This window comes from Mus caroli, chromosome 14 (assembly GCF_900094665.2).
Source record: "Mus caroli chromosome 14, CAROLI_EIJ_v1.1, whole genome shotgun sequence".
In the NCBI taxonomy this organism is placed as follows: Eukaryota; Metazoa; Chordata; class Mammalia; order Rodentia; family Muridae; genus Mus; species Mus caroli.
Genome location: NC_034583.1, coordinates 77,920,997 through 77,938,813, shown reverse-complemented (window position 1 = coordinate 77,938,813; position 17,817 = coordinate 77,920,997). Strand labels below are relative to the sequence as shown.

The 17,817-nt window shown below is 38.2% G+C and overlaps 1 protein-coding gene across 3 annotated transcripts in view; it reads left to right on the top strand.

Moving 5' to 3' along the window:
• The window catches only part of Diaph3 (diaphanous related formin 3), a 473,693-nt gene that overhangs the window by 239,600 nt on the left and 216,276 nt on the right, over positions 1 to 17,817 (top strand). For all 3 annotated transcript variants that reach the window (XM_029469353.1, XM_021182083.2, XM_021182084.2), the window contains one exon: positions 14,507 to 14,746. In XM_029469353.1, coding sequence (XP_029325213.1) covers positions 14,507 to 14,746 — 240 coding nt within the window. The remainder of the gene's footprint in view (positions 1 to 14,506; positions 14,747 to 17,817) is intronic.

The following is a 17,817-nucleotide window of genomic DNA, read 5'->3' as shown; positions in this document are numbered from 1 at the left end:
CCTCCCTCCCCTTCCCTCTCCTCTCCTCCCCTCCCCTTCCTTCTTTTCTTTTAGTACGTGAACGTAGAAGCCATCTCAAAGGTCTTTGGGATTTATCAAAGCACATGTGTCATGGAGAAAGCGTAGTATGTCAGCTGCTGTCAGTATCTTCACATTTTTATCTTGAACATGTTCTTTCCCATTTCAGGATGTCTGACTCTCTTACTGTTCTGTGATGCTATAGCAATGTTTATACACATCTCTTTGCTTCTGTCACTGTGGTCGGGCTGTTCTGTTACCTCTTAGTGTTACAGACAACCTCAAGGGCTAGGTCCAACTTACATCTTGTTTGCTCTTGACTTTGGCAAAGTTTCACTGTTCTCTTCACCGTTTTTAGTTCTTGCTTCCTTGTACTTTGGATCTGACTGTTCCCTGGTTCTTTCCCATTTTTTTCTAAGACCACTGGAAGATTCTCACACAGATAATTTACCTTTTACTCCCTTTTCATGATACCTATTTTGTAGCATTTTCTTTTTTTAATTCATGTATGTTTGCCAGTCTGCATATATGTGTACCAATTATGTTTTTGTGCCTGTAGTGGCCAGAAGAGGGTGCTTGATCCTCTGAAACTGGAGTTATAGAGGGTTGTAAGTCACCAAGTAAGTGCTGGTCATACTATGGTATCTCTGACTTGTTATACCTCATAGATGGAGTTTTGGAGAGTAGCAGGGAGAGAAGTTAATTTTGGAGTTTTAAGTTAATGGCATGAATCTTAAATCAAAAAAGCTAACCCAGACCAGCAAGTACACACTGACTCTGTTACCTAAATTTACTGATGAATTGTTCACAAAGTTTATATATTCATATTTTTCATATACTAGCCCCTATGTTATCAGGAATTGGAAAGTGCTTTTGATGGCTCTGAGGTTAATGAGGAAGCACAAGGCCCCGAGATCTTATGCTCAGCACCCATAACCAGCTGACCTAGAACCAGAGTATCAACTCTATGCTCACTGGGAAGTCCTGTTAAATGGGGGTAAGACAGAGAGTAGTAAAAGATGATAGCCAGTATTCTCTGGCCTCCTTGTACATAAACGGTTATATACATGCACATTTCATACATATACCACACAACTTGAATATACATCACACACAACACGTGTAATTTATGCATACATCCTTTCACACACAGCTGAATCATGTATGAATAACCATCTGAACCAAGAACCTCCGTACTGATGATTTCTGCTTCCTATTTTCCACATCTCATTGTCCCCACCCCACTGTGTTATTTCCAGGTTCAGACCTCTTGCACCATTGCTGGAGATGTATACTCTAGAAAATAATATAATGCAACGGGAAATTTTTCCAAGATAGGCTTGACCTTATATTGCATTTCTTGGCTCATGACCCGTTTTGTCTGTTTTTCTTTCCAAACCCACAGTAGAAATCTTTTTCCCCCAGGAGTCTAAGGGCCCAAATGGGAGAGTAGATGTCTCTGTTCTTGAACAGCATGGTGTAGACTACCTAGTCTGAGTCCCTGCTCCTGTGTGCCTGCTGCCTCTCCCCATTTCCTGTCCTAAGGTAGCAAGCACACTAACTCTCCTGGGCTCTGTACTTCCCCACTTCTCTGGGATCCATACTCAGATGTGTACTTCTTTTAAATTTACCTCTGGGATCCTGGAACACAGTGTGCTGCTGCTTTGACCCCATGTTTATTGGATTAATTATGACACTTGCCTGAGATTTTTGCCTCACGGCCTTTGCTTTGCTTATGTTTTTATTCTGTATTCAGCTGTATGTTTCATTAGCTCTCCTTATCTTGCAGAGCAGCCCTTGCTCTTTTGAACGGATGAGTGTGCTGGTTTCCTTTCCTCTAACACTGGCTCAAGCTTCCTTTCCTGCAGCTCAGCTAGGATCCATTATTACTGCGCTTTTTCTTCCCTTTCCAGGGTGTCAGTTTTATGTCCAAGTCCAGATAGCATTGTTATTAAAAATATGGAATAGTCCTTGATTTTTTATTCTTCCTTTAGAAAAATGCTAACATTAGCTTATTTACCACCAGCTTCACCATTACCAAATCCCTTGTCTCAATGTATTTCCCAAAATTCTTACCAAGCAAAGAATGTCTGAAAATTCCTGCAAACACTTGTGTTTTACAACATTAAATTTGTACGTTAGTGTTGTACTAACATTTTATTTAAATGTATTTTTTAAGTAGACGAGACTTAGTATATAAATTTCAATGTATTGGAAAGCTTCCATTGTTAAGTGATTTTCAAATGAAATTGATTGAATGTTCTTCTTTTTGATTTTATTCATTTCTCCTTTATGCCATTTTCTCTCTTTCTATATAAATTCTATGGGCTCTGTGCTATAGGAAAGTGTGGTGTTTCTGTCTTTTGATCAGAGTTTCTGTAGATATCATTCCTGTGGACCCAATAGCCAATAGAAAGTACGCATGCTCATTATAGAAGGGTATTGGACCTCCAGCAGCATTCTCTTAAGACTTTCATAGAAACATTATGTTTTCCCTAAAGCTATTGCATAGAATTCTATTTAAAAATTCTCCATTTTGAATGCTAATTAAGAGAAAAGAAGTTGAGGGGTGTGTGTGTGTGTGTGTGTGTGTGTGTATCTATGTGTAGGCAGAGGACAGCTTGCTGCTGGTGTTATTTTTAGACTCTTCTGTCTACCTTTTACTTTTTTTCTACTTTTGAGACAGGGTCTTTCATTGCCCAATAGCCTCGTCAATAGGATGAACTTGCTCCCTTGCCATCCTGAGGGATCCACCTGTCTCTACTTTCCTCGAATTATAAGTATATGTATCAGCAACTGGCTTTGGGGAGGCAGGGCAGGGATCTGGCATGAGACTATAATTGTTTTGCTCGCAGGACAATCACTTAAGTAGCTGAGCTATTATTCTCAGCTCTGAGCTTTTCACAATCATTCCCCTTATTACTAAGCCAAACAATATTTTAGTCTCATACATTGTGTAATTTGGGGTCTTGCGTTGTTTTCCTTATCTACTAGGTACTGTGTCTGCTATTGTCTTAGCTTAGTAGTTACTTGGTTTTTTACTACTTCTCTTGAAATTACCCATTGTTGTACTTCTGGTTACAGTAATAGATATTGTTAGACAATGCTTTCTTCCCACTCTGTCTTCCTTAAAATGCAGGTTTCTGGTTTCTGCATATGTTTCTCCATACTCTCATCCATTCTACCCATTGCCTGACTGCCATGTTTGGCCAGTATTCTCATTGTTCTCTCTCCCTCTGCAAGGCTTTCAGACCCAAATCGTATCTCTGTCATTTGCACAAAGATTGGCATTACTTTCTCTTGAATGGCTAGAGTAGGTACTTGATCAAAATTGCACTGAGGACTTAATTAGAATGCTCCCAGAATGCTTGCACCTATTTATTAACCTGAAGAGTGACTTGAACCAAACACTAAATAGATTTCTGGAAAGCCTTTGCTTTCTTTGTAGAAGTCCCCAAATGAATTTTTCCTGTCCTACTGGAGAAGCAGAATGAAAACTACAAACAATCAAAGCTAAGAAACACAGCAAGGTGTCATTGTTAACAAGCCTATGTTTTCAATAAATATGCAGCCCCTTTGACATTAATGTGGTAGCCTCAGAGAAAGAGCACAATTGTATAAAATGGCACACATAAACTTTCAGTGAATTAGTCACGTAAGCATTATTTTAAGTAGGTAATGTTTAAACATACGAACTAGTTAGCAAGCATCATGGGAAAATCCCTCTTTCTCATTACTTCTAATACACTCTTATGAAGCCTTGGAGCTACTGCCTTGTCACTGTAGGTGGTTCCAATGCCCCTGCCTCAGCCTCCTCCAGAATGAGAAAGAACAAACAAAAATCCCTGAGTATTTCTTAGTGGTATTACCTTTTGGACCTAGAGGAGGTATGATGATCAACTACCTTATTCAACCTCATGAGCTGTGTTGTTGAAGCTATTGTTTGTATCCTGCCTCCAGCTTATGACTTTTTTTTTTGGTTCTGTGATTAACTCTTACTTCACCCTCTGACTGATAAGTCTGCAATATGTAATTAATTAAAGATTTGCAAGTTTAGATGCTTTAGCCAAACTGACACTTCAATGAAAGTATATTTATAGTATTCTAATGAGTTTTCATATCCTTCCAGTTCAGTGAAATTTGCAAAACCATGAAAGGACTGCATTTTCCTATATGTTCATTTAATCCACATCAATGAAGTGGCAGAGGCAAACCAATGTTAAAATAGAATATAATGTACTCTTTATTTTCTTTTTTTACTCATTTATTTATTTATTTATTTATTTACTTACTTACTTATTATTTATATGTGTTTTAACCCATGGTCATATTGTGTAGCCCTGCTGACCCTGAACTTGCTATCTTCTAACTTTATCTTATCTTATAGAGTCATCCAGTCACAGTAAAACATATCTAGAATTGTCCCCTCCCCCCAAAAAATTGTTTTGGATCAATATTGTTAAGAAAAGGTGTAATCTTATTATGGGGTTTTGAATAAGTCTGTCCCCCATAGACTCATATAATTGAACCCGTAGTCATCAGGCAGTAGAATTTTTGAGAAGGATTAGGACTTGTGAGCATTATGGAGTAGGTGTGACTTGTTGCAAGAAATGTCACTAGGAGCGGGCTTTGAATCCCACAATAGGGCAAGTTTGTTTTCTCTCCTGGTCTGTGAATCAAGATGTAGCTTTCAGCTATTGCTACAGCACCACACAGGCTGCCTTGCTCTCTGACATGATGATAATGGACTAATACTCTGAAACCTCTAAGGTAATTCCCCCAGTTAAATACTTTGTCCTATGAGTTGCTTGGTAGTGGTGTCTCATAATAGGAGTAGAACAGTGTCTAAGATAGGAGTTGGCAGCAGGAGTAGAATATTGTGAGGACAAGCCCTGACCATGCTGTTTGTTAGATAAATATGGATTTTGGGACTTTGGACTTGAAAAGCAGTTGGATGCTTCAAGTACATGGCCCTTTTAGTAGCATTGAAAATGGTGGTGACGAGTGTGATGTATCATGTGGTTACCTGGATAAAGAAAGTTAAGAGGGGCAGAATATTGGCAAGTCACCTACAGACTATTCTTGTGATATTCTGGCAAAGAATGTGACTGCTTTATGCCCTTGACCTTCAATTTACGAGAGGCTAAGTTGACGAATATTGGACTAGTGGAATTGGAAGAGGAAATTTCAAGAAAGCCTAGTATTACCTGTGCCTTGTAGTGGTCATTTTTACACAAATCAACAATCAAAATGAGTAAGTTGGGTATGGAAAAATTATATATATATACATATATATGGTTTGAGGAGAAAGGGAACACCAGTATGTATTTTCTTGCAGGCAAATCTAGTGTTCAAGGAGATAAAATGTTTAGAGTTCTAATGCTAAGTGGAATAAAGGGTATAATGACCTCCAGATAAGGTCCCACATTCTAGGCTTTGAACACGTGAAAAGTCTTAAATGAAAGCTTAGGCAGTGTAGGTAACCTCTAATTGTTGTTAAAGCTGATGCCAATGTAACTAAAAGAGAAGGGGTCATGTTCCATCCCTAGCAAGAAGCAGAATTGGGCATCTTTGGCCACATACTTATGTCTTTAGAGTGAAGAATACAATAAAGGGTGTTGTGGAATATCCCTTTGTGTCTAGGAAAACCTTTGAGGCCAGGTGTGTATATTGGACATGTCCCTGAATTGAAGCCCAGAGAGGGCTTTGTATGAACCTATTAATGAGAAAATTAAATTGTATTGGACACTTCAATGTTGGAGAAGCCAGAGCCATGGGATACTTGTCAAACAAAGCTGCATAATGAGTGTTGACTCAGCCCAGGAGAGTGATGTTGCAGTCAACAAAGTTGAAAGCATTGGAAATCTGAAGAAGAATTTGCAATCAGACGTGTAGGTGCTGATTTGGAGTTTGTCCTGCTCAGTTTGGGTTTGCTTCAGTCCAATATTTCCTGTGTCCCCTTTCCTCCTCTTGGGAATAATGATATATAGCATGTGACATTGCATGTTAGACATATGGGAAATGTTTTTTATTTTATTTTTAAAGCTAAGAGATTCTGTTGCACCTCAGAAGAGACTTTGAACTTGGGGATTTTAAAGTGTTGAAACTGTGACAGAATTTGAACTGAATACATTTCTGCATTATTATATGGCTATGGTGGCCAGGGAGTGGAATGAGAATGGTCCCTCTAGGCTCATCCTTTTGAACGCTTCATCTTCAGGGAATGGCACTGCGTGAGTAGTAGGAGTGTGACCTTATTGGTGCACCTTTAGGCTTGTTGGGATAAATTTCAAGGTTTCAGAAGCTCATGCTGGGCCGAGTTTGCTCTCTGTATCCTCATGTGAATGCCTCTGCACACCCCTCCCCACCTCCACTAACTGTCTCTGTTTGCAACTACACCATCCAGCACCATGAGTGCTGTTATGCTCCTGATATAAAGTTAATGGACTCAACCTCTCAGACTGTAAGCAAGACTCCGAGTAAATGTTTTCTTTATAGGAGTTGCCTTGTTCACAGCTATAGAGCAGTGACTAAGGCAGTTGTCATTGGTGCGGCTAATAGCATTCATCATAACCAAATTGATTATTGTGAAACTTCATATTTTATTACTGATCACACAGTGTCTTTTGCTATCCTTTCTCCTTAGTCAGTAATTCTTGAAGACAGACTGCTAGTTGGGAAAGACTGCCCATCTGCCTCTTCTCTTATTGTGAAGGCAGGATACTATGTTGTAGGGGTTCTACTCCTGAGCCTTTGTTCTTACCTGAGATCTTCTTTTCATTCTTAGATTTCTGCACTTTAATTGGACTATTTCCCAATTGATTATAGCTTGGGTAGGGAATATACTGTCTCATGAAATAGGTTAAATAAATGGTTCAGACATTATAAAATGTGGTCATCCATATGTTTCAGTTTGAAGTTGTTAGCTTCTACTTTATATTCATCTCATCTATGTAGTTTTACTATTTTTTGCCTTCTTTACAATTTCTTTTAACAGCACCATCAAAATTTTTTTAACTTACTTGCTCATGTTGTGTTACTATTTTGTTAATTGCCTCTGTAGTGAATATTTTAAATTAGTCTACATTTATTTATTTAGTCTGGGTGTGCAAGCCCACATGGGGTAGCATGTGTCATGGTCAAAGGACAGTTTCAGAAGTATCTCTGTCCTTCCAGGGATGTAAGTCAAGCCATGACTTGGTGCCAATGTAAAATCTCCAGCAGGCCTGGAGAATGCATTTTTTAAAGGAGATTTTTAAATGTCAATGGAAAACCCCTGTTTCTGTCCAGTCATGACTTCACAGACCTGTAGTTCCAGTATTTTGAGTTCCAGCAGGGGGATCCAGTATTAAGGGGTAGCCTTGGCAGCATATGGGGTTTGATGGCAGCCTAGACTCTAAGGCTCTGTCTTAGAAGAGTATTAACTAGCAGTGCTGTAAAGCCCTGTCTGTCTTTACTAATACTATACTGGTGCTATTGTTTGGTACCACTTTCCTTCTTCCTCAAGGATTTCCTTTGACAGTTATTCTAGTGTCAAGGAATTCTTTCTGGATTTCCTTTTGCTTGTCTGGTGGTTTCTTTGATCATAATTTGGAAGAGACCTGGTTTCTGTTTTTCCACGGCATGTTTTTCCACTCTCTTCCTTCCCATGGTTTCACCCATATCCACTGTCTCCCCATTTGTTCACATTTACCTTATTTTTACTGTGTGCTGCTTTTGGGGTCAAATGTCATGTCTTCATGAAAGGATTGATTTTCATTCCTGCCTTCATTCCTTTCTTCTGTCTCCCCCAGATTTTCATCCTTCTTTTCCTATGGTGGCCATCCCTCTTGTATTTCTGTTTACTATATCTAAAGTAAGACTTAAAATTGTTGCTTACTTTGATTATATTTTTGGAGATTGTGTTTCTGTTTTATTACTTTGCAGATAAATAGTATATAATCAAAACCACCCAGGGACACATATTTATAATGGAATTGTAGGGTGTTCTTTTTGATGGCTTATATATTGTCTTCCTGGTTTGTACAGAAGCATCGTGCTTTCTAGTTAGGCCATCGATATATTACTGAAATTTCATTACATAATTGGCTTAATTCAGTTCATTTGGAAAAGCAAAACAAAACACCATTACAGTCACATCCTAATTACTAGGCATACATCATTCATTAGGAATAAAGCCTATACTGTTTTGCACGTATAAGCACAAAAGTCTTTAATGATTCAGCACTTTGTCAGCAGTGTTTATAGGGGGCTTTTTAGCTAAGACCATCAGCCAGTGCCTTGGGTCTTTTCTAACGTATTCTAGTATTCTGAATGTAGAGGTCACATGGATCCTTGTAAGACTTTTCAGTGACTATAGTGGGAAATGAGACAACAGTTAACTAAATTTACTGTAGAATTTTCTTTCACTCCTACTTTCATGTATAATTATTGAAGATCTATCCTGCCTCATTTACAGTTTTATCCCACGTTCTTTAAACTACCATTGTGTTTGAAAGGTCTCTGAAGGTCAAGTATTATGAAACTCAGTAAACGTTATAAGGAATGACATGGGTTATATACGCATGGAAATTTTGATATAGGTTATATACATATAAAACTTTTGATATATAAATGTATATGTTTGAAATTTTCCTGTGTCCACAAATTGTCTCCTCATGGATTATTACCATTAAAAAGAAAAGCCTGACAGGAAAATATTGTGGATAGCAGTTTGTGTTGACATAATATAGAATCTCATAGAACATATTGGGAAATAACGAGGGCTTCTATATTTTAATAATAGAAATTTTACTACAATAAAATGCTTTTAAAATTCTATTTGTAGTAACGTCAGAAACTTTAAAATACATAGGAATAAATTTAACAAATTTATGAGAACCATGTAGACTCTAAAGTCTGGAGACCGTGCCCAAGCTTACTGCTTCAGACTGGTCTACCTGTAGAGCCATTTGTGTTCTATGAGAAGAGAAATGCACAGATCTCCAGAACTCAGTCCTAGCCATTGTCCTGATGATAGATTTCTACATACATCCCAAAGATAAGCTGCAGTAGAGGATATAACCATCTACAGGGCTAAAGATGGAGGGGCTGTCTAGAAGGGACTTGAGCAGTGATGGAGGAGATCCACCTTGAGTCAATCAGTGTCCTGAGCACATCTTCCAGAAAAAGCGACAGCAGGAGAGTATAGACTGAGCATCTGGAAGTCCAGCAACCCTGGTTGGTACTGGGCTTCTGCCCTGTCCATTTGTAGGGAACATTTTATCCACATTCTTGATACTGATTTGAACAAAGGGGAAAAAGAAAGAAACAGTTTCAATTATGAGGGTCACCACTACAGGGAAAGGTAGACTCTGAAGTCCATCCCCACCACAGAAACTAATGGAAAATTCAGGAAACACTTTGGAGCCTGTATAGCACTTAGTTAGAATGCCAGAGAAACCCCCTTACTTTACTGAGCTTCTCAGACACCGAAGGAATGGCAGGAAGCCTATGCCACCCAAGGTGAACACTCAGGGGCTGCTTGGCCTGCTGAAGTAAGAAGATATAATCTTCAAAGGAGGCTGTGGGATTTGGACTGGGCACAGTTTGCACATATGACATTGAATACAGAACTTAAAAATTGAGGAATAAGAAAACTAGACAAATTGTTAAGAAAAACTGCAAAACAAATCGGTTCCCAAATTGTTTCAGCTATGGATTGCACTTGTCCAAGCTTAGTGTGGCTATGGTGCTGCTCTTCACAGATCCGATGGGAAAGCTGAGGGCAGGGGACAGACAGGGAAATGGAAATGTTCTTAATTAAGAAATATTTGCAAAGAAACGAAAGTGACAAAAATGTACCATATGGGAATGCTTGAGCTGAAAAGTTCAATAACTAAATTGAAAATTTTAATTCATAGGTTTAATAGTATATTGGAGCAAGCAGAGAAATCAGTGAAACTGCAGGCAGATTTATAGAGTATAAATGTACAAGTCTTGGCGTTGCTTGCCTTCTATGAAGCATGTAAAACTTATGCCATATGTACTTTGCTGTTGTTTAGTTTTCTTAAATAATTTTAGCATAACAGCTTTAATATCATAAGGCCACACTTATTTTAAAAACATTTTTGATATTCTGAGTACTACTCAGACATAAGGCACATGGATAGGGTTTCTTTTTTTTTTTTTTTTCTCCCTCCCCCCGACCCCCAGCTTCTCTCTAAGTGAAATTAACTTCTTTTCCCCTGAGTTTTCTGGAGATCTTGAGCATACTGGGTTGCCAATGGTGGAAGATAGGCGTTTCCTCCCCCACATAATTAAAAAGACAGAGTTTTTAATGCCTTCACTCCAGTTAGATCCCAGAATTTTCTCAGTGCTGCCCTTGCTGTTCAGAACCTAGGATGCAGTTCTCTTCTGCGCCAATGCTTATCGCCCCTCTCCCACAGGAAATGGAAGAATTTGCTTTTAGACAAGTCTAAGCAGACACTAAATTAGGAAATGTGATCTGTAAGAGGACCCAGATCTCAGTTGTGTAGTTAACAGCAGTGCACATGAAGGAGAGCTGAGAGACATGGAGATGATAACAGGCCAACGCTGGAAGGACCATGCTTTGTAGGTGTTGCTTAGTAACTGTGCTTGGGAATTCAAGTTCATCCTCATAAGAAAATGTAGAACTACATACAGCTTGAGGTTCATTCCAGTTGCTTTATAAATTGTGACTGAATTTTTACACTGTGGTGCTAATGCTTGACCAACAGCAAGGTAGCTGGAAGCCCAGAGCCTACTAGTCATGTGACTTGAATGTTTGTCCCATCTTTCCTTATAGTGAGATGTTCACCAGGCATGCATCTAGAGCATTAGGGCAGTTAAGATTGGAGCTGGCATCTTTTCAGTCAAGGTAGTGTAGTGATAGAAACTTCATGGTTAGTTTTATGACTTTAGAGAATATTGACAAAGTTACTAATCACTCAAATTTCCCTTGAAGTAAGACCATATAAATTCTGTGAAGTTGAGGAGAAAAATCCCTCCAGTTTTTAATAAGTCCAATAGCTGACTATAATAAAATACATTGTAAAGAGAACTGTTAACACACAGTTGTTATAAAAATTACAAATTTATTCAGTTTTCCTTTATGGAAAGTGTACAAAATTACCCTGTAATGAAATTACGGGATGTTGCATCTGCTGATTGAGACAGTAATAAATGAAAAGTGGTGGGCTTCAAAAACAGTAGCTAGGACTTCAGTTTCTCTCACAGTATGGAATGGATCTACTCTATTCTAATGGGTTTATTGTCTCTTGTGTTTCCTTACACCATTGCTCTTGCTTGTGCCCAAGAAACAAATTTTTGAAGTAAAAGTTAGCTTTTTTGTTTTTGATTTTGTGTCTTTTTGGTTGCTTTCTATGAATGGTGGCGTCAACTGTATTGCTCGGCCTTCAGCAATAGGTCTACTGTGCTAGAGAGTGATCCATTAATTGGCTGCTCTCCCAGAAAGCCTGGCTTGTTTCCCATGTTGCCAGATAACCATCTTACTGTTGTTGTCTGGAACCTGACTCCCTCTCCTGGCCCCTGTGTGCACTGCGGGTACGTGGTGCAGATACACAGGTCCAACACTCACACACATAACATAAAAAAATATTTCTTTTAGAAATAGCACTGAAGTCAAAGCACTTTTTATTGTTTAGCTTAATCTTCAGAATGCAAGTCAGTATGATCAGTTTATAAGTCAATATAATAGATTTGGGTATTTTGAAGTTATAAAACAAAAGGTATAGTTTTAACTATGAAATGAAACCCCCCCACTCCCCGATTTTCTGATTCTTATTTTGCTTGAGTCAACTTTTTCTATTCCTCCTGACCCCTTGTTCTGTTTCTCATCCTTTGTCACTTCCATGGCTTTCTGTTGTCACTCTGCATGCTAGTATAGCACCTGGCTTTCCAGTTCTACATGCAGCAGGTGACTGAGTTTCCTAAGAACAGGATGCAATTCCTCAGTGTTGATAAAAGATGGGAGATGGTGAAGAGCAGAAAAGGCCTTTCAAGTTTATACCAATATTCTTCCATCCTTTTTAAATCTTACTGTACCTGAAGAAGCGTTCATTTTAAATAACGTGCTAAAGAACCCTTATTATTATTGTAAGTCTCAAGATCTTAGACCATTACCCTGAGGTCATCCATCTGTAAACTGGGAATCCACTTGGCCTAGAAATCCTTATAATTTTTGGCTACCAAGGAGCTGAGGTTGACCTCCAAGGTTCCCATTTCAGCTCAGTAATTTTTCTTCAGATATGAAATCAAGTAGCATCCAAATATGGATTTATCCAAGTTTACAGGAAGAGCAATGAGAACCAGGTATCTAATGAAAACAAAAGTCCTCCTCACAGCTGCCGTTTTTTAGGTTACCTTCCCTGACTTTGCCTTGTCAGGGTTTTGTGCACATGCAGTGCTTCGTTCTGCATTACATCATGGACTTTCTCTTTTCACAGTACCTGTCCTCAGTGCCAGATACACTCATTAGTCATACAAATCTGGGTTATGTTTTTCTAGGAAAATTAATTACTTTAGGTTGGCTACATATGGTTAGCTTGTCAGAAGGAAAATTTTAACATATTTTGGGGTGGTATAATGTAGGCATTTAACCAACCTTTCTTTCCCCTTCCTCTTTGTACATAAATAGTACATTAATCTATGCTAGGATTAACATATTTTGTAATACCTCAGCATTGCTTTGCGTGGGGCACTAAAACATTGGGACTGCACCTGCTTCCATAATCATGAATGGGGGCCGATGAAAACCAGAGCTGTAGTAGGTCATCCTTCCCCGTTTGAGTGGCTACAATCACATGCCCTACATTTTTGTCGTCGTCTTCTTCGTTCTTCACCATTCTGAAGGTATTCATCTTAATAAGTAGCACCCATACTGCCGATGTATGTGGGTGTCTGACATTGCAGAGTTTAAGTATTAAAGAATAATCCAGGAAAAATAATCTGTTTGGGGTCATGCAATGTATTTTAAGTCTCAAATGAATTTCTGAGAGGTAGTCACAATTTATCCCTACTTTTTGTGATAAAGATCTAAAAGGATCAGATCATGTACTATAGGAATTAATTTTTGAGTATAGTGACCCTTGCTCATTCTATAATTTTGTATTGCTTAACCTATAAAATACATTAAAAATACCTTTGCTGAGTCTATTTTCTTTTTATTTTGTTGTAAAAGAAGGTGCTTTCTGTTTTACTTTTCCCTAGTCAGAAGTTGCAGACATTCTTTGAACTGAGGAAAGGGAAAGTATTTCTAGTGCCTGTAGAGTGGAGTTTTTACTACTTTTGCTAGTTTGCCTCTTGGAAGCTTGCTTATTGTACCGCACACACGTGATGCAGATAAATTAATATGTATGTTATTGTTAAGCCCTCAACCACGATGAGGCTTTGGCTCATCTGAAGTCATTCATTCAAAGGAAATTCATTCATTCAAAGGAAATTCATTCATTCAAAAAATAAATAGGACTTGAGTCCTATTTTACCTTTTCCGTTAGGATCTTGGACATTCATCTTTTTTATTCCTGTTATATTCTCTCACTGTGATCTGCCCTTGCCTCAAACTTCCTTTGATAGTTGCTTGAACAACTTCAACAGTTTCACTATCACTGCCTCATTAGGGTTACCAAGGCCTCATATTGCTAATGTATTTGATCAGGGAAACCATCAAACTGACGGAGGGTTTGAGTTCTACCTAAGTGGATTTTTGTGTCATGGGTAACTGGAATAAAGGGTGTTAGCTTAGTGAGAACAGTCTTTTGTTCTTTCTCACCATTAAGCCTTCTGTATCCTCAGCAGCAAAGCCAAGTCTCCCTAGTTACCTTGGCATGTGACAGCCCTGTGGCTTTGTGCTACTCTGTCTTCTTTCTATGCCCATGTTTCCTAACTCTGATTCTGCTAATTTAGTATGTGTCAGGAGTCATTCTACTTTCTGTGTTTCTGAAGAAAGTCAATTTAGTACAAATTGGGACCTATTTACTCTCCCTCTATCTAACACATACTGTTAGTCAGCAGGGCTTCTGAGGACAGCAATTGCTATTTGAAGCAAACAAACCTTTTTTAGACCTTTCTGAATATGTTTTAAACATGACCCAGTGCATTTCAGTATTGAGTAAAGATTATTTAGCAATTCTGTGACTGCTTTGTCGTCTGTTTTCTATGTATCCCGTTACATTTCTTAAAACTTTGGTTTTTGTTTTAATGCTTATTTGATTGCTTAATTAAACTTCACTGTTTCATTAAAGCTTTCTTTTCATTGCACATCTGAATTTTTAATTTTGTTTTTGAAGGATGGCTGGATTCCTTACAGAAACAAGCAGAGCTCCTCTCTTCCTGCCATCAGTTTCAAGGGACATATTGCTTCTTCCGTACTGTCATACCAATAAATCATCCCAGATTACTTGCCGAGGTACAGTGCTGAAGTATACCATGCATTTTAAAGGAAATCTGCTATTTTCTTTTCAATCAGATGAGCAATGTGAAGAGACTCCGGCCACGGCTCAGTGCTATTCTCTTTAAGCTTCAATTTGAAGAGCAGGTGAACAACATCAAACCTGACATCATGGCTGTCAGTACTGCCTGCGAGGAGATCAAGAAGAGCAAAGGCTTTAGCAAGTTGCTGGAACTTGTGTTGCTAATGGGAAACTACATGAATGCTGGCTCCCGGAATGCTCAAACCTTCGGATTTGACCTTAGCTCTCTCTGTAAAGTGAGTTTGTTTTTTTAACACACATATTTGCGTGAACACTTACTTTTAAATGTCAGCCCTGATTACATTATTTAAATATTTTTATTTTGATGGGCTCATTATCAAGAACTTGAAATGAACCATGAACTCAAACCTAGAGTGAACTGAGCTAATTTACTCAACCTCTGAACTAAATCCAAATATTAATTTTCTCTGATCTGCAAATCCAACTGAAGGATTTTATTTAATAACTAAATTATATCCTAAACCTGTGCTTTCTCAAACCAATGAAATAGAACATCAAAATATTACTTAAGCTTTATATTTATTTAGTTCAGGTACCATCATCTAGTTTATTGCTTAGGATGGTTGAATTTTTTGCCTGTAACTATTTAAAGATTTCTCTATGTTGTTTTGCATATGCAGGCTAAAAAATAAATAAGATTTTTTTTTCTATGAAAGGAAAAGTATTAGGAACACACATATTTCAGACCTCATTGATGAGTTGAAACTATTATGAAAATTGAGTGAATTTAAATAATTCTTTATTGTTTTCTCCTGGTTTCTTTCAGCTTGGATTTCTTTGTAGCAAATGCATTGAGTGTTTTGTATAACAGACCACTTGTATGGGGTGTGTGCCACTGTAATAATGCTTTAGTGATCTGCTTGCCATACGTTATTCTCAGTTACACATTGCAAGAAACCCTGTAGAGTCCACACTCTGGTTAAGGGATTTAATTTTTACTATTTCTAGCTTGATAGAGAATTTGAGAATCCGTTTCAGCTTTCAGTGTCGGTCAGTGGCCATCTGCATGGTGACTTTACAGCCACCTCACACTGTGGGGTTGACCCAGGCCTTCGTGGTCATCAGTGCTTCATTACATTTTTCTTGTCCCCTTTTATTTTCCTGCCTCTGTCGCCATAGCTTTCTGTATTTGGTTACGCTCTCTGCTGCAGGTAACACTTTTCCTGCACCACAGACCAAAGCCTTTAGTGCTGACTCAGGGTAGAATCCTATGGTGTGTGGTTTACCCTAGCCTGGTGCTAAAGTAGCTGATGGACACTTACTAGGCATAATGGAACTCATATTTTCTATAAGTAAACCACAGTTAAATTTGTTTTTGTCTTTATATTATTCATGTTATGGAGATTCAGTGCTTTAATGGAGCTGTTTACAAACTCATATGGCAGTCGAGTTAGGCCAGAGATAGTAGCTCAGTAGGAAGAGGGCAGTGGCTGAGTATTCAGAGAAGAAAGGAAATGCTGAATCTTGCTGGAAGCAGTGGTAAGCAAGAAGAGGAGGTTGTCATGAAGCTTATTGCATGGTCTGTTTGGGTATCTGCTGGTTTAGTAGTTTGCATTCTTGATATGACCGGATTAGGGGGAAAATAAAGACTGAAGTAGGAAGTCAGTAAATGTCTCTAAATGCCGTGCCCTGCAATTGTGGATTTCTAGAGTTCTGTAAGTCATGTAGTACAGTGAGATGCGTTCAGGAGTTTAATTCTATTATCAGGCAAAGGTTAGCTTCACTGTCTAGTAATATTGCCATTGAGGATATATTGCTGCTTAAATTTGCTAATTCAGGTTTAAATTGAACTATGCATTTATTTCTCTTTCCTGAGTCATATTTACTACATTTGCACTGCAAATGAATATATGTTCATATTAGATATTCAGCCTACTCCCACCACTTCAGGAAGTCCTACTGCGAAGAGGGATGACATTGTTATGGTGTCAGAAATTTGGTGACTGGCTGACATATAGTACCTGACCTATGACATCAAAGTAAGAGGAAAGATAGGGAATATGTTATAGTAGAGAAAAGGAAAGGGGACAAACATAAGTTCTCTATTTGTGCTTTAAACAACTGATGGATGCTTTTTCTACTGATATGCCTGCAGTGTTAGGTCAAAAAGGAAGTAGCTATTATTTTCTTGCTTTTGTTTACCCTACTATCTTAAAGGGCAGCTTATTTAAGCCGCTGTATGAGAATACTTAACAAGAAACCTGGATGCCTGCTGCACACTAATCACTAACAATTGAGATGATACAGCTCCAAGCTGAGGTAGTCACCTTGCAGCCAGAAGTGGAACCATGGAATAGATGGAGGCTAGTGGACAATTTCATAGCCAGAGAGGCACCCACAGGTTTGGTGACTGTGAGAGTCTAAAGGAGAAGTTGCAAGCTAGACAACCAAATGAAGGAAGCCAAAGAAGATGAGGGCGGGAGGACACTGGAGCATTCGGTGCTATACCTAGAGAACTATTATGGTTTGTTCATTAGCACACAAAGTTTCTTCTACTTTGGGTTTCCCACCTTAGCAGTATTGTTTCATGTATCAAACGAGGGCTACCTATTCTCTCTCTTCCTTCCTTCTCAAAGAGGTGTAGGCAGGAGACTCTGATTCATGATGTACAGGAGGTCAATGCAGGGTCTGGCTCATGGAAAATAGCTAAAGAATCAAGCAGGTTGTTGCATTACAACAGTGTAGTGTGTCTTATTTATTTTGCAATGGAAAACAGACATTCTCTCATTGAGACACAGTCATGAATACATAGTAATTTTTAAATCTTATACAAAAACAATGCACGCTTTTTTGTTTTACTACAGTTACTCTCTACATAGTTAATCTGTCTTTGGATGAAAAGTTGTCTGTGTTCATGCATTGGTACTGGGCATTTTTGATCATCACTCTTTAGAGATTTCTGTTGTACAAGAAAGAAAATAAATACTACACCTTCACTTTTATTAGCCTGCATGTCAAGTTGAAAGCATATATTGAATAAGATGCTATCTCTGCATGTTTGTTATCAGAAGTAGCAGCTTGATCTTTGACAGTTGTGATTAAATTTTCACTCCAAGTATAAAGCATTTGGTTTCTTGATAAGCCCCTGCATATGGGAAGCTCTTTATTTATTTGACAGACTAAAGTCAAGAAATATTTTAATCTGTTCAAACATGCTGAGTAATTATATGAAGTTTAATGTTCTATATCTGAAATTCTCATTTTATACATATTCATATGGAAAAATAAAATTATATAATTCTGGGCCTAGTAAATTAGTAGGATACTCTATAAGAAACCTTTTCCA